The 23,119-nt window shown below is 47.7% G+C and overlaps 1 protein-coding gene across 14 annotated transcripts; it reads right to left on the reverse strand.

Moving 5' to 3' along the window:
• Positions 1–8,494: 8,494 nt before the first annotated feature.
• LOC122371767 (DNA-directed RNA polymerase II subunit RPB7) lies at positions 8,495–22,553 on the reverse strand. Of its 14 annotated transcripts, XM_043348436.1 has the most exons (6): positions 22,469–22,511; positions 16,142–16,247; positions 15,591–15,714; positions 14,325–14,434; positions 10,698–10,871; positions 8,495–9,080 (listed from the first exon to the last, which is right to left on the reverse strand). In XM_043348436.1, exons 4-6 carry the CDS (start codon positions 14,421–14,423, stop codon positions 8,835–8,837), a joined length of 519 nt encoding a protein of 172 aa, XP_043204371.1. In that variant the 5' UTR covers positions 14,424–14,434; positions 15,591–15,714; positions 16,142–16,247; positions 22,469–22,511; the 3' UTR covers positions 8,495–8,834. The 14 variants fall into 14 exon arrangements, with proteins under 14 accessions (XP_043204371.1, XP_043204370.1, XP_043204362.1 ...); XM_043348435.1 differs by lacking the exons at positions 15,591–15,714; positions 16,142–16,247 and adding an exon at positions 22,036–22,113 and having other exon boundaries at positions 22,469–22,529; XM_043348427.1 differs by lacking the exon at positions 15,591–15,714 and having other exon boundaries at positions 22,469–22,526.
• Positions 22,554–23,119: the final 566 nt, after the last annotated feature.

Raw genomic sequence — 23,119 nt, forward strand, 5'->3', positions numbered from 1 at the left:
TCCCACACTGAAATGCCACGGTTTCAGCCGAAAAGTGCGAGCTAAAATAAGTAGCATGCCTCGGTCTTTTACTGTGTAAAAGATGTTGGCTTTCCGATTGCTTTGTACCCTAATTTACTATGTACCTAAGCACATACATGCCCTCTCCAGTCCTTGTGCCCTGCCCTACCCTTGGTCATACACCTTATTATGTTCTTCCCTACTATACCCCTAGGATATGTGCCCTGCCCAGTGCCCTGTCCTTAGGTCTTGTACCTTGCCCTGCCCTTTCTTCAGGCCCTGTGCCCCGCTCTGCACTGCCCTCAAACACGATACTTTATATATTCTGCCTGGAAATTTGATGCGCTGCCTTCCCGTCTTTTTTGGCCCCGTGCCCGGCCCTACCCTAGTTTGGGGCCCCTGCCCTTCTCTGCCCTCAAGCCTTGTGACACGTCCTGCCATCAGACCCCGTGCCGCTGCCTTGTCTTCAGGTACTGTGCCCTGCCCTGCCATCAGGCCTTGTGCCTTCCCATGTCCTCATGCCCCGGCCCCGCGCCCATCCTCGAGCCTAATGCCTTGCCCTGCCTCAGGCCCTGTCCTGTCATGTTCTGCTTCCAGGCCTCATGTGCATTGCACTGCCCTTAGACCCTAAGCCCTATTCTGCCATTAAGCCTTATGCGTTGTATCGCCCTCAGGCCCGTGCCCTGCCTCGCCCTAAGTTGCTGTGCTCTGCCCTGTCGTTAGGCCTTGTGCCGTCCCATGCCATCAGACCCTGTGTCCTACTCTGCCCTCAGGCCCTGTATTCTGCATTGCCCTAAGGTCTCGTGTCCCATGCCCGCTCTCAAGCGCTGTGCCCTGCCCTGTCATCAGGCCCTGTGGTGTCTCCCGCCCTCAGGTCCCGTGCCGTTTCCCGTCCTCATGCCCCGTGCCCTTACCTGTCCTCAGAACCCGTGCTTTGTTCTGCCTTCATGCCCTGAGCCTTGCCCTGCCCTCAGGCCCCATACCCTGGCCCTGTTTCACCGGTGATAGCAGCACGCTGCTATTGCACGTGTCAAATTGGGTTTCCATGGAGACATCAACAGGCCCATTGCTCAAACACTACCACAAGTATGACGTCAGCTCGCGGAATTTGATAGCAGCGCCCTTGAAACACCGCCCACGTCTTGTCATACCTTCGGGGCCCGAAGGTATGACAAGACGTGGGCGGTGTTTCGGGCCTTGTGCCATACCTGTGTCTTATGTCTTGCTCTACCTTTAGGTACTATTTCTTGCCCTGCTCTAAGATCCTGCGTGTTGCCCTGCCATCAGGTGTGTTGATCATCAGGTGTTCTAAGGCCCTGTGTCTTGCACTACTCTCCGGCCTTGTGTAATGATAGCCTCAGACCCGCGCCTTGCCTTGCCCTCGGACCCTGCATCCTACCCAGCCCTCAAGTATCCGTCTTATCTTAGCTTCATGGCCTGTGCCTGCCCTGTCCTTAGGGCTCAGACTCTGTGTCCTGCCCTTCCCTTAAGTCCTGTTTAGAGATGTCAAGTTGGAGCCCGCAGGCCCGGAGCCTGGCCCAAAATCCGGCCCTACAGGGCTTTTGCATGCACAGTGGATTGTGTCATTGTTTTGAGGCTTTTGAGGTACCTCATCGAAACGCATCGACTGATATGCGACATGATCTATCTTGGTCACGAAATGACCTTAATGTGAGGTCAAGTTCTGACCTTGACATTTCGAGGTAAAAATGAGAGAAGAACGATCGTGCAAACGAAAATTATCTACCTTTTTTTAGTTCAAAAGCTTTTCATGAAACCTATATTGACAAAAATTGTAATTTTACCCGTTTTTGGCTATGGAGCCTTAACCGTTGATCTGAACTCAATTCTGACGAAATATTGACGAAAGAGCTGTTCAAGATATATCGATTGCTTTTCTCCTATCGATTGCGCCCTCCTAGCTATCATAGTTTTTGAGATACCGGCACGTTTTCCGAAAAAAATCGTATCCTTGCGAAGTTTGACATTTGATGGCATACGGTCAGATCAGGGCCGTCATGGCCGGCTGGCCATAGGAGGATATAGAGGGGGCCACGGGGCCATGCTCCCCCCAAAAGCGCCCGGAAATGGCACAAAATCGACACATTTCTGGGCATAATAATTATACAAAGGAACTTCCATTGGGAAAAGTTTGGGTTATATTACGTGATAGGCAGTAAGGAAGCGAAATCCGAAGCATCCAAAGCATCCGTTCATCCAAAGAATTAATCTATGATGTTTTTTTTTATGTAGCTTTAACCCGCGAGTTGCTGGGGGGGCGTTAAACGCCCCCACTTTTTTCGCCGGGCCATAGCATAAAAACGGCGCGCCGCAGGCGCGCCAAATTTTGGAGACCTGTAGGGAATTGATTGAAGTTTATTGTGACAAAGTTTCAAAAAAATTGGTCGGAAATTTTTTGAGATATCGAGGTTTTAGTGACGTCATGATTTCTGAGTTTTCGACCAAAAACGGCATATGTTCAAAAAATCATATAAAACCACATAATATACATACAGACATGCCGTAAACGCCATTAGACTGCCAATACCTTGATCAATCAAATGGCTATCTTCGATTATTGATTATCGTTCCGCATTTTCCATAATCTTGAACTGAATCTTGGCAAATTTTCGTGACTACTTCACGACCATGATACATGCATTTCTTAAATTGAACTTTTTGAGCCAAACACGTACACATATGATAAAATGAATGTCACCATCGTGTTCTACGCCCGAAATTACCTATAAAACATGTGTCACAGGCTGCGAATATCAGTTTTGATTTTCGGGGATATGTGCCTACCCGGTTGACCTGACCTTGACCCTGACCTATGCTTGACTGACCCCTACATGGAGCTGACACTCTTGTAGGCCTTATATGATAGATTGCACACCGATTTGACAGAGTTTATGACGAGAGGCGCCCATTGCGAAGTCCTGAAGTCCATGCTACTGAAAGCCCGATTTCAGGTGTTTGACCTGACCTTGACCCGACCTGTGACCTCAAAATTCAACTTAAAAGTACTCATCTGAAGCGTCTCGTCGCGCTCTTTCGTTTGCCGCCTCGTGCGTTTCGCTGCGCCTATTGGTTCTCGAGTTATCGGCTGGGGGCGTTTAACGCCCCCCCCCCCCCAGCAAACGGTGGGTGGCGAAATACCCCAGCAACTGCCAGGTTAAAATCCGATGATTTCACAACTTAGGTGGGTACTGTTTGACCTTACGTCATCTAATTATTTCAAACACATAGTATCGTCAATGCAAATTGGCAATGTTTCACACGTCAACCTCTATTTTGAATCGATTGATAAGGGTGAAAAACGCATGAAGAGACGTATGTATCGCATTTTAATCATGTGCATATTCATTTTTATTCTCTAAGCATAGGTACAATTTGGTGCGTCAAGGGAGGTCAAACACGCCCAACGCCGTTCAGGAAAACGAGTGACTAATAACAATGTAAATGTCATTAAATCGCCGGTCCGCCCTTTGAATGCGGATAAAGAACGCACTACGACTGGGCGAATTTCGAGACTGGCCAAAAGCAATCACAGCCCGCTCCCAATATCCCGCTTGCAGTGCCCCTCCACCAGCACAGTACACAATGTATCTGTACATTATCGCACTTGCATTACCTAACCGTAAAGTGGGGCTATTTGAGACAGTGGGGCTATTTGAGACAGTATTTAAAATCGCTATAAAATGAAGATCGTTTGATTTTTGTGTGATATTTTTGATCAGGGAGGTGTGGAATCGAGCAGTAAATGGCCTGAGCAAAAAATTCAGCATAAATTTTAAGTGGTTTTTATTTTATAGCAATTTTAAATACTGTCTCAAATAGCCCCACTGTCTCAAATAGCCCCACCTTACGGTATATACTATTTCGCTTGCAATGTGCCCTTTCCGATCAAAGCGTGTGCCCTATGCCACCTTTGGGACGCAGTGGAAAATCCTAAAAATATGCCCTGAAATCATGTTTGACGCGGAAGCTTATTACGCGTTGACCAATCATATCGCGTAGTTCAAACCTACGCATACTGCATTGGCTGTAAGCAGCATGCTGATTGGCTGACGATGACGTGGCTGCATTCCTGTGCAAGGCACACATTCCTCTGCAAGGCACTCTTTTCGGAACGAGAAATGGAATATCTTCGTCTAGGGTGATCATTGAGCCGTAAAAGCTCCTGATTTGTGCTAGTCTCAGCTCAAGCTACGAAACTGCTATTCCAGTTCAAAACCCCATGTTAAAAGTGAACTATTTCCTTTAACGATCCCAGTACAATAGGCGGAACTATGGTCAAGCGTGCCCATTTTCGGGAACGCATTTTCGTTCCCATGTTTGGGAACGATAAACCCAAGGCCTTGGGCGTAACACTTACTGGCTGACCTGACCAGACCTGACTCGACCTATGCCAAATGCTAAAAATGTTAAAAAGGACTCAGGTTCGGCGCAAAATTTTGTGCTAGTTAGCATTGAGGCTGGAGGTTTGTATTTTCGATTTTTTTTAATCGTCTAGTAGGGCAATGTGAGGGGGCAACAAACTAATATAAAAACATGGGTCGATTTCTGGCGCTGGGGGGTATTTGTCCCAAAAGCCCCCTCCTCCTGAGCCCAATCTTACCAATGCCGTAAATAGGATTTGGCAGCACTGACCGGAGTTTACGGTACTGATATAAAAATATCCTTTTTTATTTACATCCAGGCATCTTGTCCAATGATTTTGGTAGCGTTAAAGGAAAAGGGCCACCTTCGTGAAATATGAAGATGTCGTTGTTTTTCATTTTGACATTATTATTTTTCATTTTCTTTTTAAAACTGGTGCCAGAAGTGCACAATTCGCGAAAAAGTATTTAAAACTATTTAACATATTGGTACTATGTTGATAGGGTAGACCGGGGCAAGTCGCCCCGCCGAGGTAAAACGCCTCACCGATGTTTCTCGGAACTGGCAAGGTTCTGGGGAAACATCCTCTCTTCTATAAAACGTGCACTATATGATCATTATATGAGCAAACTGGAAAGAAATTGTGATAACTCTTTAGGGAGATATAGCCAAAAATTTGTTTTTGGAGTGATTTTTATGTTTTGCAGTCAGATTATGCATCATGGCGTTCTTTTATTGTCGACACCAGGTTAACGACTTTAATGTATTTTGAACAACTAGTGTCTAACGCTTATAATAATGGGTTGGTCCGTTTTAAATTATCTCTTGCTGGAGTGCAAGGCGTTGTTCTCTGACCGAACTACGTGATGGGGTAAAACGCCCCAGTAGGTCGCGGGGCAAAAAGCCCCATGGGGCGTTTTACCTCATGTGTTGTTCCGAATACCCACTTCCTAATGTTCGGTAACTGGCGAACAGTAAGTTTCTATGCAATTTTATGTGCTTTTCTCAGCAAATTAATGGCAAAGGAAGTATTTTGTTAACATTTGCATTGCAATAATTTATTATTTGGCCTTATGAGCCAGGTGAAAAACCTGTACATACAATAGTGTCATAGCTGAACACCTGACAGGATGGAAGGTGCTAACTTCAGAGCCGTGCCTCCAGAGGTCTAACGGGCCTCCCATATAAGATTTAGTCAACTAGCATGTTTAATCTTTAATCTAGAGTATGGGGCTTCTTGCCCCAGGCCGTGGGGCGTTTTGCCCTGGGGTTGGGGCAAAATGCCCCATTTGCAGTTGCTTCACAAATCACTTCCTAGCTGGGAGTTCGATCATAAGTGAATGAATTTGACGGGTGGAATTTAAAGTAAAATGTCCAAAGAACGCATTGAGCACAAATTTGGCCTTCCAGGTGATGTGGGACAAAAGTTATGTAGCAAAATAAATTATCTGGGGCGTCTTGCCCCAGGCTACCCTACTCTCTACGGCACCTACTGTATGATGGCATAGCGATGACGTCACACTCAAGCCAATCAGCGTTCACAAGACAGACGTGAAGATATCGTTGTTTTTCATTTTGACATTATTATTTTTCATTTTCTTTTTAAAACTGGTGCCAGAAGTGCACAATTCGCGAAAAAGTATTTAAAACTATTTAACATATTGGTACAATGTTGATACTCTCTAAGGCACCTACTGTATGATGGCATAGCGATGACGTCACACTCAAGCCAATCAGCGTTCAGAAGACAGACTCGTCGGATTGTGTCAGATAAGCTGATTGGTTAAAGCTGAGCTGGTTGGAGCTGATTGGTAAAAAACCAAAGCCTCGCCGCGGGTGGCTGTATTGTCGGATAAGAACGCATTCCTGGGATAAGGACGCATTCCTGGTGTATTTTCTTTTAAAATTGCCGATAACTACGAATGGAGGCCGAAATCGGCCGTAAGGAGGTAGACGGATGGGTTTTCGGACACGGGCTACAAGATGGCTATCTCAGTTTCAATCCCCATGTTAAAGGTGGCCCTTTTCCTTTAAGGCTGAGCTGGTTGGAGCTGATTGGTAAAAAACCAAAGCCTCGCCGCGGGTGGCTGTATTGTCGGATAAGAACGCATTCCTGGGATAAGGACGCATTCCTGGCGTATTTTCTTTTAAAATTGCCGATAACTACGAATGGAGGCCGAAATCGGCCGTAAGGAGGTAGACAAGTAGGTTTTTCGGACACGGGCTACAAGATGGCTATCTCAGTTTCAATCCCCATGTTAAAGGTGGCCCTTTTCCTTTAATGATTATGATTGTTGCCCGAACGAATGAATAAGTGAATGTGGAATAGTTTTGAATGTATTTGGTAACTTGGTAATTTGGAATGTAGTTGGTAACATTCAGAACTATTCTACATTCAATTCCCAGTAAACATGCCGACGTCGGGCCGAGGCTCGGCCCGACGTCGGCCCAACGTCGGTTCAACCTCGGCCCGACATCGGCTAGACGTCGGGTATGCCCGCATGTTCCGACGTCCAGCCGAAGTCCAGCCGACGTCGAGCCGACGTCGGGCCGAGGTCGTTTGCCGAGGTTGACGAGATCGTTTGTCGTTGGACCGACGGGGCTGACGTCGGCATGTTTACTGGGACAACACGCCAAAAGAATCAGCAGGCGATGGGATTCGAACCCCATGTCATTTGAACGCGAGGCTAGTGCGCTAACCACTACACCACGCAGCCCAAATAGCGAGGTTAGTTTGTTTTGTTGGGTTATGCCCTTTCGGTTTGACAAGACCATTTCAGAGCCGGAAGGATGATAGGATGGAGACATTGGTCTTCTTGGCGAGCACCCTGGGTCCAGTTCATATAGAGTCCCTGGTCCCATTGCTGTTACGTGACACTTATTGGAAAGGGCGACCCCACAATGGATTCGTATAGCCACTCTTACACACCTGCACCAACGTTTCTCAAAGTGTCCCTTTGATAAGTGGCACTTTGGCAAAGTGACACTTGCCGACTGGCCTTTCTATTTGAACTGGGCCCGGCCCTGGTGAGTTGCTGGGGCTGAGCCTGACCAAAGGATAGGCCGAGCAGCCCCCAAGCACTCACCGCACCCGGCTACGGGCGAGCTTGGCTTACAGGCAATCCCAAATGGGATGAAGTTTCCCGTCCAGTCCGGATCAGGTGGTTGCGGCGTGGAGGAAGAATGAAGATTTGAGTTTCCTGAGGATATTTTGAATACAGAAGCTCTTTATGAAACATGAAACATGTATTTTATATTATTATTTACGGTCAAAACAGCGGCCGATGTCGGTCCGACGTCGCCCCGACGTCGGCTGGACCTCAGCAATTGATCTCGGTCCGACGTCGGCTGGACCTCGGCTTGACGTCGTTACATGCGGGCATATCCGACATCCAGCCGACGTCGTGCCGAGGTTGGACCGACGTCGGCATGCCGATGCCGAGATGCCGACGTCACCCCGACGTCGGGCCGACGTCGGCATGTTTACTGGGTTATGCATTCGTTCAGGCAACATTCATAATCATTAATGCTATCAAAATCATTGGACAAGATAAGCTGGTTATAAAAAAGGATATATTTGATATCAGTGCCGTCAACTCCGGCCAGTGCTGCCAAATCCTATTTACGGCATTGATAAGATTGGGCCCTGGATCGGGGATCCGCCAGTGGGGTCAGGTGGCCTACCATGCTTACAAAAAAAAAAAACCATCGTATCAGGGCTATGACGAAAAATAAGTGGCCTAAATCCGATGAGAAAACAGGGTTTGGGGGTACCCTAGGTTTGGCTCCGTTACCTGGTATGCCCCCCCCCCCGCGCTGAAACCCTGGATCCGCCAGTGATATCACACTAATACACTAAGATTCGTGTTCGACATTTACTTATTAATAGACAACTCTGAACTCAGCTAGGGTAATTACAGGGAATTATGGGCAACAAAAACAGCATCAACGTTTTACCTATTCTAATTTCTGAAATTCGCACCACTTGAAGATACAATCTTCTTGGAACCGACGAATGAAGTTACCTCGCATGTCTATCGCTTGAAACAGAAACGTGCGCAGGTAGAAAGGCGCTTACCTGTAAACAACGCTCAGAATCAAAACCAAACAATTTTCCTGGACGGGTGTATTACCATGAATCCGATAGTTTCACAGGATGCACATTAACAAAATGGTGATGATACTGACAACACGGAATGAGCCCTAAGGTCCCCAGCCCAACAGCAGTCGACTGAGACTCGGTGCGCCGACCACCCAAGCGACGAGTAGCATTCAGCGGCAGGGCCGGCACTGCGCTGGCACTGCCGCCCGGTACCGGAGAGTCCCACTACTTCTCCGATGGCGCTCAGAGGCCGGCCGCCGGTTCCTCTGAGCCGCCGCCAGCTCGGCGGTATTCCGGAATCTGGGGAGCGGAGCTGTAACCGCCGGACCGAACCGCCGCGCGCCGCCCACTAGCTGATGAGGCCCAGGTAGTCGTCCATCAGTGTGCCGATGGCGAATATGTCGCTGGCGTCCACTCGCGTGCCGACGATTTTTAGCCGGATCTCGTCGTCTTGCTGGATCATGACCTCCTCGTCCTGGGTCTTGTAGCAGGGCGGGTTCGAGTTGGGGTCGAACACCATGTCGCTGGGGATCGAGTGGCGCGACACGAAACAGCTCAACGGGCCGATCTCCGTGAACAGGCCCACCTTGTTCACCTGCAGGCAGACGACACGGCCAGTGACTAGCACACACGGACATCAGCAAATCCAGTCTAGCACACACGGACATCGGCAAACCCACTCTAACACATACGGAAATCGGCAAATCCAGTCTAACACACACGGACATCAGCCAGTACAGGGTGTCCTAAAGTTCATTCTCACCTTATATTTGCATGTAAAACAGAGTATATTGCGTTTTGATATGTTTATGACCCCTCAATGTGCTCCCCATTTAATGAGCAAACACATGAATACATGCTGCGGCATGCCAACCGACATGTTTGGCTGCATAGCAGGCTTGAATTTAGCCCGGACTGACTTGACATGCGCCGTGAGCTTCTCGAGGCTGGAACAGTGCTTCGCTTCGACGAGCCTCAATTTCAGTAGGTATAACCAGCAAATTTTTATGAAATTTAGATCCGATGAGTTGCCTGGCATGTGATCTTGCCACAAACGCTTGTCACAGTCTCCTTGCACCACTTATAAGCTTTGCTTGATCTGTGTACTGATGCACTGTCTTGCTTGAAGATGGGACTATGACCTCAAGTACGCAATTTTCTCCTTCAAACTGACTGTTTCGACTGTTTTTAGTCCTCCATTAAGTCTTAAGCCCAAGTGATCGTGAGTTATGTACCCCGAAAGGATACTCTAAGGCAGCTGGTTATCAATCCTGAAAAGTCTACTTACCAACTTTCTAACCCTTTGACCTTTTTGATGGCCACTCTGGCGCCACACAGTTTTGGCCATTTGGCTCACCCCTGAAGGCTGACTGGAGAGGACAAACTTGCAGTGATTGACTGCCGACAAATCATCGGCGTCACTTGCTGACTGTGCGTCCAGTTAGCGATGGACATTGGCTACAGACTGGATGGCCTCAATCACCCTCAATCGTCCCTAATGGCCCACGTGCTAATTAAATACCGAAACGTACCTGTATCGGAGACCTCTATGTTGCGGGCGTTAGCCGTCTCTATATGAAGTGGACTCTCTAGCAAAAAAATATTTTGTCTAGAGAAATTAGGTTCTGTGGAGCATATTGCAAGTTGCCATGGCAACCCCATAAGCTCAGTTACGAAATAAATTCAGCGTACCTTTAAATACGAGAGCCTCTAAAAGAAAAATTTAGGTGAGAACGAACTTGTGGGACAATCGGCCCCTCACACAGACGGACATCGGCAAACCGAGTCACACACACACACACACACGCACGCACGCACGCACGCACGCACTGAAATCAAATCCAGCCTAACACACACCGGCATAGGTTAATCCAAATCCAGTCTAACACACAACGACATAGACAAATCCAGTCAACACACACAGACATCTGTAACTCCATTGACTCACGCACGGACTTTACGAGGGATGTCCGGAGTCGGACCAGAGTCAGAGTTGATTTTAACTGCTCTGAGTGACAGCGGAGCCGGAGTCACCGAAAATACATAGACTCCGCAGCCCTTAATACCTAATACACCAGGCCATCGAACAAAATAGCTGTGTAGCTATTGGCACAGCTGGCAATTAAGTGAGTTGCTTATCAATGGAAATAGGTTTCAATGTCTGCAATGTCCGGCAGCGTAGAAGCCTCTGCCTGCCGTCCCATTCCATTACCTGTGTGACTACTGCATCGAGGACCTCGCCTTTGAACGGTCTGAACACAATGGCCTTGTACTTGACCGGGTAGACGACGAAGCCGCGGCCCGGCTGGATGCGACCGGCGCCGATGTTGTCGATGGTCGTCACCGAGATGACAAAGCCGTACTTGCCCGTGCACGTGCCTTCCACCTGCGGAGCGCCGCGTCAGCGATCACACTGGTCTTTGGGGAAAGGGGCGAGGCGACCTCAGACACGGACTCTTCCCATTTATTGTATTTCAACAATTGCCTGATGTCGTTTGGGTTTGCATATCAAGCATGATATTGGATTGCCCTGTCGAAGGTGTGCTAATACTTGCACGCAAACTCTGGAACTCATCATAGGCGGCGAAAAGGGGGGGGGGCACCGGGGCACCGTGCCCTCCCCCCTTGATTTTGCCATTTTAACATTAGCCCTACTGGCGTTGCATGGAAAGAATGGGACCAAAAGTCGGCAGTGTCCCCCCCCCCTTAACCCTCGCCCATGTAGGGGGGGGGGGTTGGTGCAACCCCCCCCCCTGAAGTTTTTCTTAGCTACACGCCGAACCGTTTCAGATAGCCAGCTCAAATTTTCAGTACCCTTTGGGGCATCCTTTGCGCAACTTTTGGTAAAAATTGTTTGCCAAGGTCATGTCAGGTCACGGAGTTATGACGTCATAAAGGGAACAACCTCCGGCCAGATTTACGCTAAATTGGAGATTGCTTCACAATGGTATAAATGCCGATTGACCTGACACACTGATGGATTGTTTTAGAATCATAACTGGCTGATTTGACATTGGCACAATGTCCGTTGACCTTTTCAAGGTTACTAAAGGTCAAAGTCAGGTCAGTGACCTCGGTTGACCTGTAATGACTTCTTGCACTTGTATGCCTTTTCGGGGTATTTTGATGCCCTGAATTCGAATTTGCTAGGGTAGTGTGGGGTAATTTGAACATATTTTTACGTCTTCTCCGTTGTACCAAATTCCAGCTTAACCCTGGATGAAGAAAAACTGCTTCAGTAGCGCAAGTGTCACTTGCTTTCACCATGCAAGCCTCATTTTTGGACGAGCCGAGCATGCCTTGAAAAGCATAGCCTCACTTCTCCACCAAGTCGCGGTGTGTTCAAATGGCCCCACCGTGGAGTAATTTGAACATACTGCCTTTATCTGTCATAAAAACGATAGTCTCGCCAACACCGATGTTGTTTGACCCATAAACAAATAGGCAGAACAATTCTAAACATACATTCACTTGAAAAATCAACACAACAAAAATAACAGTTGCAGAGTATCAATATCTGCACACTGCACACCGGTCAGTTGACAGAATTCGCCTGTCTTCAATTAACAGAACGTCTATCATTTTTGTTCGATAAAAACTCTCCCATCCTTACTGCATCTGTTATAGTGGTGCCAATCGAAACCTGGACATTTGGAGTTCTGATTTTGTCCAATGTCCAATTCGGAATTGGTAGGACAAAGGTAGCAGACTGGACAACATTGGACGATGGCTTGCTACACTTCAGCGCTTTTTATAAAGTAATCGTGCATAGCATTGATTGGCGAATGGAAAGCTTGTTAAGCTCTCAATATAATGAACACTTTTCGGCTGGTAAAAGTACATTATAAGCAATTTAAATGACAGTTTTGAGTGTTTATTAATGCGTAATTTTCGGACATGTTTGGACAAATGGCTGACTTTAACATTTTTGAACGGAAATCAACAAAAATGCCGGACATTAGACGGACATTAGACGTAAATTTTATAAAACTGGCATCACTTATCTGCTACTGCTTTGGGTCGAAAATATTGGCAAAAAAAAAGCTGGGAGCGTTGTTTTTTTTTCGGAGCTATCCCTGTCTGGATTGAAATTCCTACACTATGTTCAAATTACCCCACGCTAAAAGTTATTTTGCCATATTTAAAAACAGGTTTCAAAAGCAAATTTCTTGTATTGAAGGCACTGATTAGGTAATTGTACAACAAAAGCCGTTGCGTATTAGGCGCTAGCAATGCAAGATTTTGCGCTGCAATGAAGTTGCAATGACGTGTTTTTAGGCGTTTTTACTTGCGAAAATGATTTTTTACAGTGTGCGTCAGCATCTTCATTCCATGAAACTTAAAACCCCGTTCATATGATAGCCCTTTTAGTTACGATAATTTCCCTCATTGGTCATATTGTCATGCCACTTATGGATTTTCCGTAATTTTGTGTTTTTCACACTATGTTCAAATTGCCCCACATGTTCAAATTACCCCACCCTACCCTATCCATTTCAGGCATCGTCAGTTGTTTCTTGTAGTTCATTTTGGGTCAGGGTCAGGTCAGTGACGTCACACGCCTGACGTGACCCAATGCACAAATGACCTTGCAGACTTCCGATGCTCCCAACGCATCATTTTTAGAGTTATGACATCGAAATACACACCAAACGATAGAGAATTGATCAAGGATCACGATAGTGAAGGTTTCAAGTCGATATCTCTTACCGTTTTGCCGCAATCGGCGCGGAAATCTGAAAAAGTTAGATTTTTCCGAAAATTTAACCTTTGACCGGTCATAAGTAGGTCAAATGTTGACCTAGGACCAAAAAATATACCACCAATCGCGAGATCTAGTTGAGAGCAATCCGTTGGTCTTTTCCGCTAAGCTCTACGACGCTCCGTTTTCAAACGCCAGGGGGGGGGGGTCGCACCCCCCCCCCCTGCATGGGCGAAGGTGGCAAAACGCCGTTTACGGGCGAGGGTTAAAATGAAGGTGTTCCGCCGCTACTGGAACTCATCCGACAGGCTTAGCAATTATCAATGGTCAATCAAGGGCGTCGCCGACGGGGGGGGGGGGGGTCGCGGGGGTCGCGACCCCCGCGGTCATGTCATGTCCTGGTCATGTCTCATGTCCTGACCGGAAAAGAACCTGCTGCATATGGATCGATCCATGTTGCTTAGCTGAACACACTCCAGGTGCTGTCATCGCTCTAAAGCGTCTCCATCAAAAGTTGTTATCGAAAATGTGTTAGAGACCTTTGATGACCTGATGACTGACCATTCGAGTCACCACTGGTCATTAGCTGCACCTTGTCTCTAAAATGAGCAGAGGTGCCATGGCTACAAAAGTATCTAGCGTTTTTAGCATATTCGTTCAAAGCAGAAGGCATTCGTGCATTTTCCCATATCTTATCATGATTGGTGAAGTCACATATTTGACCTGACTTCACTTCTCAGATTAAAATCCCAGATTCATGAACTGTTGGCACTTATAATCCCATTCATTATACCAAATTTCAGGCTTATAGAAGATACTCTATAGGAATGACAATATTGCAATTTTTAGATGCATTAAAACTGAACTTGACATAGCATTGTGACCTGACCTCAGGTGACCTGTGCTTGATTTATATGCACGATGCAAAAGTGATGTACAATAAGATATACCGCTGCTTTCGTGGCGCTGCGCGCCGAGGTTTTTCTCAACACACGAAAAAAACCGGAAGTGTGGCTAAAACACCCCTACTCATCAAGACGAAGACCGGAAACCCGACCCCCCCCCCCCCCACTCAAAAATCCGTGGCAACGCCCCTGTGGTCAATTTTGCATTTAAGCTCAATCGACACATTCTTACCTCTGAAAATAGTTTTTGTTTGACAGTCTCCAGCAGTTGTGGTCCGAAGTAGCGAGGATGCAAAAGAATTTCATGCTCCAGAGATATGTGAAAAAACATTGCAGCAGCTCCTGTAATAAATGCAGTTACTCTTAGTAATGTCGCTTGCTTTAACTTGGTTGACACGATAAGGGGCAGCATTTTTGCGTAGGTCGCATGCACCGATTTTTTAACGCACCGATTTCTTAGGCACCGCTACTATCTCAAAGGTATCGGTGCAGTAAGGGGGGGTCTCCATCTGTTCCAACTCCCAGTCGCGGCTGGGCTGAACAGTTTGAGAGGCACTGAAAGTACTGACCGATGTCTGTGGGACAAAATCGCAGTGAGCTCCTGACCTCAATCGCAGCTTTGTCAGTGACATTATTGGAAAGCACGAAAGTCGATCTGTTGGCATGGAGCCTTGCCTCCAAGGCATTTGGGATACGGCTGCCAGCCCCCTATTACTGGTGGGGGGGGGGGCAAATCGACCCCCACCTGTAGTTTTTTTTTTTTTTGCTCTCGACGGAAAACCACTCTAGCTAGGGGCTTGAAATTTGGTGACTTTTCCTTGCCATTCATTGGGCACATTGTGTCAAATTTTTTAGCTTCTAGCTTGCGCAGAGGCGTCTCCAGGACGAGTTTCTCGGGGGGTAGTTTTGGCCCAGCTTTGACTGTTCCGATATTTGCCGCTAAGCAGCGACTTACTTAGGTTTGTAATGGTGATCAGTGGCGCCCCCCGTCATATGTATGCACCTTAAGACTATGTGACGTCATTCCAAATGAAAATATTGGAAAAGGCGGACCCAGGTACCTGAGAAAGGGTACCTCAATGTACAGTTCATCTCAATGTACTGCCCCCCGTCTTAGCATGCCTGAATCCGCCTATGCTTAACGAAAACGTGTATTTTGTGCTTACGTTGCATATTTTACCTACATGATATATGACATATCATGTCATAAGACACATGACATACAATGACAAAAAACTCAAAACATCATCCCAAGTTAGGTTACCTGAAACCGCCTATGTTTTTGAAATATCCAAAATGCCGGAATATATATGATAGACCAGTTCATGAAGAAGGGTCCCCTGAAGTTTCATCAAAACCGGTCAAAAAATAAAGAAGTCATAGCATTTTTAGTGATAACCCTCGCCGGCTGAGGGGGGGGGCGGGTGCCCCCCTAGGGTTTTTTCGCGATAGCTCCGAACACGTTAGCGATGGAGAGCTGAAACTTGGCATACCTGACCTTTGGTTCAAGCCGCATCTTTTGACACCAACCGCATTTTTGAGTCAGGTCAGGTCACTGACCTATGACGTCATAAGTGAACCTCTGCACGGTCTTCAGATGTCGCAACTTCGCAACGCCCTCACTGCCAGAGGAGATGTCACAGGGAAATGAAACTTGCATGATCTAGTATCCATTATGAGTCCCACAACCTGTATATCTCGAATTTTTCCTAAAGGTCAATGAGGTCAGGTCATTTTCGTGACCTCACCATTATAAGTCAATGGGGAAAATGAAAACTGCTCTTCTGGCGCCGGGAACGATCTCCAACTATCTCAAGCACACAGAATCGTGATTTGATGCGCTCCTTGCAAGGTGAAATCCTCCTTTTGCACCCTAGGCTCAAAATTGAAGTAAAACCACACCAAATCATCAAAAACCATTTATCAACCCAGACAATGTTTGCACTTTGCACAATCATATAATACTAAAAAAAAAATCAGATGCACTTCAAGCAAAAATAACAAAACCTTATCTGCCCTGACCTAACTTAACTTGTAACATAGCCTTACCAGAGGGCTGTTCTGGTTCCTGCAGCATAGATCTGTGCTGCGTGCCTCATACTTGGGTGACGTCAGCCTCCTGGCTCCGCCCACTCTCCTGCAGCATGCCGCTAAACTAACGATAAAACCACTGAACTCTATAATGTGGAAGGCGCATCGGCCGCCAGATGGTGTCCAACGGTGCCGCCATGTTGCGCAGACCAGGAAGCGGCCGCCGCCTGTTTTTTTTTTATAAATTTTGTCCGAACCTTTTGATAGGAAGGATTCACAAGGACAGAGCCACCACTAAGCGAAGCTTGTTGCGGTGACCCTGCCCTCTACCCTCCGATCGCGCAATTCCAGTTCTATGGCAGAATTTAGAGCCCAAAGTTTAACGTGCGCACATAGCCGCGCACGGCCGGTCCCCTCACTGACTTCATCTGGCTTCGGCCTGCCACCAACCGCAACCATACCTGTCAGGAGGCCCATAAATGTCAAGCGCCCGTCGCGCTTTGAACCCGGACTTTTATAACCGGGAACGCGTGCTCTCACTACGCGGAGTCCAACGCTCTACCAACTGAGCTACGGGACCTGTGTTGGGGAATAGGGAATTCGGGACCTCGATTTACGTTTGCGGTCGCTGCATCCGTTACGTTCAAGCTATGTGGACGCGGAACCCAGCATCTTACGCAGAATTGAGTGGAGAATAAGATGAAATCCTAAAAAAAATCCTCAGATACAAGGAACTAATACGCTAAACCTTTATAAGTCAATGGGGAAATATGAAAATTGCTATTTTGGCGCCGAGAATGATCTGAAACTATCTCAAGCATATAGAATCATGATTTCATGCACTCCTTGCAAGGTTCTATGCTTCATATTTGCATTGTTGCCCTTGCGTGACGTCATTTGTGACGTCACAAGGGTCACAGTTTTTCTTCAATAACTCCCGATCAAATTGAGCTAGCGAGTCGGGAAAGCCACCAATGGACTCAGGAAGACCTGCCGAATCGAATGATATGCGACATGACCTCTTTCGACCAGCTTCGTGACCAGGGGGTGCTGACCTGACCTTGACCTGAGGTCAACACCCTAAGTTGACGTGACCCGAACAAAAAGTATATCATTCGATGCGCCTGAGCTAGCTGAACACGATGATGCCAAAATCGCGGCTCTACGGCCATTTTTGGCGAAGTTATTTACCAAAAACCGAACCCGTGCCTTAGATCACTTGACCTGACCTCAGAGGTCACCGGTTGACCTGAGACCTTTACAGCGGGTTCCTACCAGTCACTCTGCATTATACTTTGTCGCATACGACCACTTTACCGCTTAATTCTAGTTTAATTTGCGGCGCATTAGCGAGGTGGGTTCAATCAACCCCCTCGGCCGGGGCAAATGTAAGTCCGGCGAGTGAATTTGAGGAATTCTGAAGATACGATCGTGTTCCCCACTCAATTCTGCGTAAGATGCCGGGTTCCGTATCTACGTAACTTGAACGTAACGGATGCGGCGGCCGCAAACGTAAATCGAGGTCCCGAATTCCGTATTCCTCAACACAGGCGGCAGCCGGTTCCTGGTCTGCGCAATATGGCCGCCACCGTTAGACACTACGGCCAATAGGGTTGAAGCGGCAGTGCTCCCCTGTGGATAAAACTTACGGTAAGAAATATTGGATGATAAACTTAAATCCGCGCCACTTTTGTCTCCTGTAGCACCAAATTTCCAGCTGCAGGAAAGAGAAGTACCTATGCTTTAGTGGGTGACATCACACAGGCAATGACGCAGTGGTGTGGGCGGGACTAATGGGCGACATAGCCCTCACTGCGCATGCATGCTGCAGCATATTTCATTTTGGCTGCACAGCCGAACAGCCCTCAGACTTAGACTCAACATTGTGGTTCAGCTAAATCAGCATTACTGATGTTTTGTGTAAAAAGTATCATAAGTCATCCATATCTCCTATAAGTCATCCGGGGCTAGTCAAAAACGGCTGAATTGGCATATTCGTCAAAACTTCTATCAGGACTACCAAGCGCTCTTTCCCAGGCTGCAATCAAATCGAGCATCTGTGGCTGGAGATCCCTCTGCGAAACCCAAATCGCCTCCTCATTGGATGCATTTACCGTAGCCCATCTGCCCATGGACCGTCTTCTACGTCTGTTACTGGTTACGGAGTTACTGGAGCTCATCACTAGCTGCACATCTGACAGAAACACCCAAGTGTTGATTGCTGGGGACATCAACTACCCCCAAATCGACTGGACTCACAGCTACTCCACTACCCCTGAGGGCCATCATACACACCAATTTATGGAAGGGCTGCAAGACTGTGGCTTCACACAACATGTCACCAGGGACACACGATACAGGGAAGGCAACAGGTCCAGCGGATTGGACATTATCCTGAGTAACGAGGAGGGGCTAGTCAAAAACCTTGTCTACCACCCACCCATAGGACACAGCGACCATGTGTTACTGAGGTTTGAGACCGTGCACTATGACCAGGGAAGAGAACCAAGGGAGCCCCGGCTGAACCTCAACAAAGGGAACTATGCGCTCCTGAATGATCGGATCAGGGAGACTGTCTGGGAAGTGCCCGATCCTCCGGACCCGCGCACCAGATACAAGTACTTCAAAAGGACGCTGGATCTTCTGACGACTCAGTGTATCCCCAGGTCTCGCCCAACTAATAAGAGACGCAATATCTATATGGACAGGGAAGCTATGCGATTGAAAAAGCTGAAGAGGAAGTTGTGGATCCAGTACACCCAATCCATGGATGACATCTGCCTTGCACGTTACAAGCGATGTAGCAACGACCTGAGACGGCTCACCCGCAATCTAAGGAAGGAACTGGAGAGGAAGCTGGCGGCTGACCTGAAGGTAAACTCAAAGGCGTTCTGGCGGTACTCGGCCTCAAGAACCAAGAGCAGGGCCGGCGTTGAGAACCTCCGCACAGAGTCGGGTCAGCTTACAGTAAACGACGAAGAGAAGACCGCGGTCCTGAACGCATTCTTCAGCTCGGTCTGCATCGAGGATGACCTTCGGCCGATGCCGCACGCCGGGGACGCGTACAGGGGACCAGTAGTAGGGGACGTTGACATCTCAGAGGACCTGGTAAAACAGAAGCTCGCCCAGATCAAGACCTCCTCAGCCGCTGGACCTGACAGCATTCATCCAAGGGTACTCCACGAGACGAGAGACTCAATATCAGCTCAACTAGCAGCCATGTACCGGGAGTCGCTCGATACAGGGATCCTTCCAGAGGACTGGACGTCGGCCAACGTGGTCCCCATTTACAAGAAGGGCAGCAAGGACGACCCCAGCAATTACCGACCAGTCAGCCTGACGCCAGTGCCCTGCAAGGTGCTGGAAGCCATCATCAGGGACAGGCTGATGGAGCACCTGCAGGCAGAGGGCCTGATTACTGAAGCCCAGCATGGATTCCGGCCGGGCAGGTCCTGCGTCACGCAACTGCTACTTTCAGCATAGGACTGGAGCCGTGCTGCAGAACGTGGTGACCCCATGGACATCATTTATCTTGACCTGGCCAAGGCTTTCAACACTGTATCAATCCGCAGGCTTCTCCACAAGGTGGCTGCACATGGAATCCGTGGGAAGCTGCTACGATGGATAGAGGCCTTCCTGACGGGGCGAAAGCAGCGGGTTACGATCGGCAGTTCCTGCTCGGAATGGACCTCAGTCCCAATTGGAGTCCCGCAAGGATCTGTGTTGGCACCTACATTGTTTGTCCTATATGTTAACGACCTGCCAAATGTCCTAAGCTGCGGTGTCAAGGTCTTTGCCGACGACAGCAAATTGTACCAGGTCGTCTGTGACCATGAGGACGCGCGGGCTCTCCAAGCGAACCTGGACGCTGTGACACAGTGGGGTGAGGATTGGCAACTGCAATTTAACGACACGAAGTGCAGGGCCCTCCACGTCGGTCGTCACGTCCACCGGCACGACTAACTTTTGAACGGTGAAGTCCTGCAGACGGCGACAGAGGAAAAGGACCTAGGAGTGATTGCTGACGCGGAGCTGAAGTTTAGGACGCAAGCAGCGGCAGCGGTCAACAAGGCATCTCGAGTGATGGCCGTGATAAGACGGTCATTCAGCCTGCTGGACAAGATGACCCTGCCAATCCTGTTCAAGACGCTTGTGCGACCGCTCCTGGAGTACGGTAACATTGTCTGGGGGCCATTCAATCGAGCGGATCAGCTCCTCATCGAACGAGTCCAGCGCCGAGCGACCAAGCTGGTCCAGGAAGTACGTCACCTACCGTACCAGGAAAGACTGAAGTCTATGAAGCTGCCTTCTCTCCACTACCGACGTCGACGCGGCGACATGATCGCTGTCTACAATGTGCTGCATGGGAGACTGGACCTGAATCCGGAGGAGTTCTTCAACCGAGTAACGACCAGAGATACAAGAGGACACTCCTGGCGTCTTGCGAAGCCTCATGCCGTCACCCGCATCCGTCGAAACGCGTTCGCAGTCAGAGTCATTAACGACTGGAACAGCCTACCATCATCCGTCGTAGACGCCGACTCTCTAAACTCGTTCAAGAACCGGCTCGACACTCACTGGAGACACCTTCACTTCACCCCGCCCCTACCATACGAACAGTAACACTGTCAAACATGAACTCGACTGGAGCGGACACTACAGGCCTTGGGCCTCTCAAAATTTTCTGTGCATCTTAAGTAAGTAAGTAAGTATAAGTTCTGTGTGTGGTCACACTTTTCAGCCTTAGGATATGTTCTTTCTTTTCATGTTCCTGTTCTATGAATTTCATCAGTTTTTAAAGGGTGCCTAAAGGCGAAATCGGTATTAGTATATATTAGGTCCGAGTGGACAATTGTGACGCTGTTGATACAAATATGTAACAGCAAAAAAATTAGGTTTTAATGTTAGGTTAGGTTGTAGGTTTGTAGGTTTCAGGTTGGTAGGTTTGTAGGTTAGGTTAGGTTAGGTTGTAGGTTTGTAGGTTGTAGGTTGGTGGGTTGTAGGTAAATAGGTAAGGTTAGGTCAGGTTTGATTATGTTTTTTCAGGACATATAAGTATCATTTTTGGATTCAGGATGTCAAATAATGTAAGAATATGAAAACTTTATCTTTTTACAGTTACTCGGACTCAATGTATACTTTTACCTCGAAATCAGCTGGGAGAGTGCTTCATAGAGGAACTGGTATTAGTAGAGCAGACGTCACACGAAGGTTTTCCAACAAAGAAAGGCGCTATGCCTGGAGGTAGGTACTTCTTTCTAACAAAACCTAAACAAACCTAACCTAACCTGACCTAGGGTTTGTTCCCGTCGCTCCTCCAACCTCCTCCAAGCTCCTCTAACCTCATCTCGTTTCAAAAAATTGTTCCCGTCGCTCCTCCAAGCTCCTCCAAGCTCATCTTGATTTCACATCTCACCACCACTATTTGCCTCCTCCCTCATCCCAAACGAAAGTTGGATTTTTGGAGGAGGCTCTGCGTAGACACATTTGGCGCACGTAATACAAATGTGAATTGTTTATAAATGAGATTTGAGGAAAGTGGAATTGATTTCAGTGATCGATGAGGATGGGATATCTTTTAATAGTAATGTTCGATATAAACCTATGGTTAATTTATTAGAAAGAAAAAGTTAACTCTAAATTGCTGTTTGCGCGCCATAAATCGCCGACCGTTACAGCCCGCAAACAGCTGATTTCCTCGCAAAAATGTTCCCGTGGCTCCTCTGAAACGGCTCTCCTCCAAGCTCATCCAACCTCATCCGAGATTTTTTGGGAGGAGCGACGGGAACAGACCCCTAACCTAACCTACAAACCTTCAACCTAAAAACCTACCCTACAACCTACAAACCTACAGCGCTTCTCCCTGGTTGGAAAACCTTGGTGTGACGTCTGCTCTACTAATGGAAACTTGCCTGCGAGGAACTTGCCTGATGTCAATGTGCAGAAAAAACACTGAACCCAAGGCGCTGAACCTGTCCGTCCTCAGATTTCTGTGCAAAAGACTTGGGTCCTGACTTCCTCTAATCCTGAGGTACAATCTTGGGCAAGGCTATATAAATTTTGGGTACAATCGCTATTACAGTGCCTTATAGGACTAAAAACGGTTCAATCAAATATGTGTGAAAGGCAATGTCAAAAGCGACCAAATAACAGCAGAAACAATGCGTGTCGATCACAGAACTCTATTATAATCAATGCCATAGAAACCAAGGCCATATAAGTTAGAACTGGTTAGAACATACCTACGGCCTTGATCAAGGCTATAGCCACGGTGACTATAAATGGCAATAGGAAGGCCCTATATACCGGCTATAGAACGATTATATGTAAAGGTTTGATATATACCCTGGGTTTGATGGTGTTGATCGAAATTCAAGCCAAGATACCTATAAGAAACCATAAGAAACTGCCGGACCATTTTTGTCGACAGACATTGCGCTGTTGATAGATGCAGTGGCGCAGCCTATTTAACTGCAATATTTTAGGTTATAAATATTTGGCATATGTTATTCTAAATGGTGGGTACCTAATATTACCTTACCTTACCTTCAAGGTGTTCGGGTTAAAGAAGGCCACTTGGCCAGGGGCGTCGACACTGGTCCGACTTTTCCGACTAGTCGGACCACTTTTTCGACTAGGCGGTGCCCTGCTGTGGCTCGCGGGGGCCCCTGCTGCCAGGGCCTCGTCTAAGGAATTTTCACTGGGGGGGCAGAGACTGAAGGACCCAAACCTAGGGTACCCCCAAATCCTGTTTTCTCACCGGATTTAGGCCACTTGTTTTTCGTCACAGCCCTGAGACCAATATTTTTTTTAACAAAAAAAAAAAAACAAAAAAAGAGCCATGCTCGTTCGTATAGGGGGGGGGGGGGGTCGAACGGACCTTCCCCGGTTTTTCACGAATAACTCACGTAAAAGCGGCTGACCGCGACGAAACTTTCAGTACCCTCGCGTTAGTCAATTTTACACTTACTCTGAAAATGTCATGACCCTGACCGT

This window comes from Amphibalanus amphitrite, unplaced genomic scaffold (genome assembly GCF_019059575.1).
Source record: "Amphibalanus amphitrite isolate SeventyFive unplaced genomic scaffold, NRLGWU_Aamphi_draft 001277F_arrow, whole genome shotgun sequence".
In the NCBI taxonomy this organism is placed as follows: domain Eukaryota; kingdom Metazoa; phylum Arthropoda; class Thecostraca; order Balanomorpha; family Balanidae; genus Amphibalanus; species Amphibalanus amphitrite.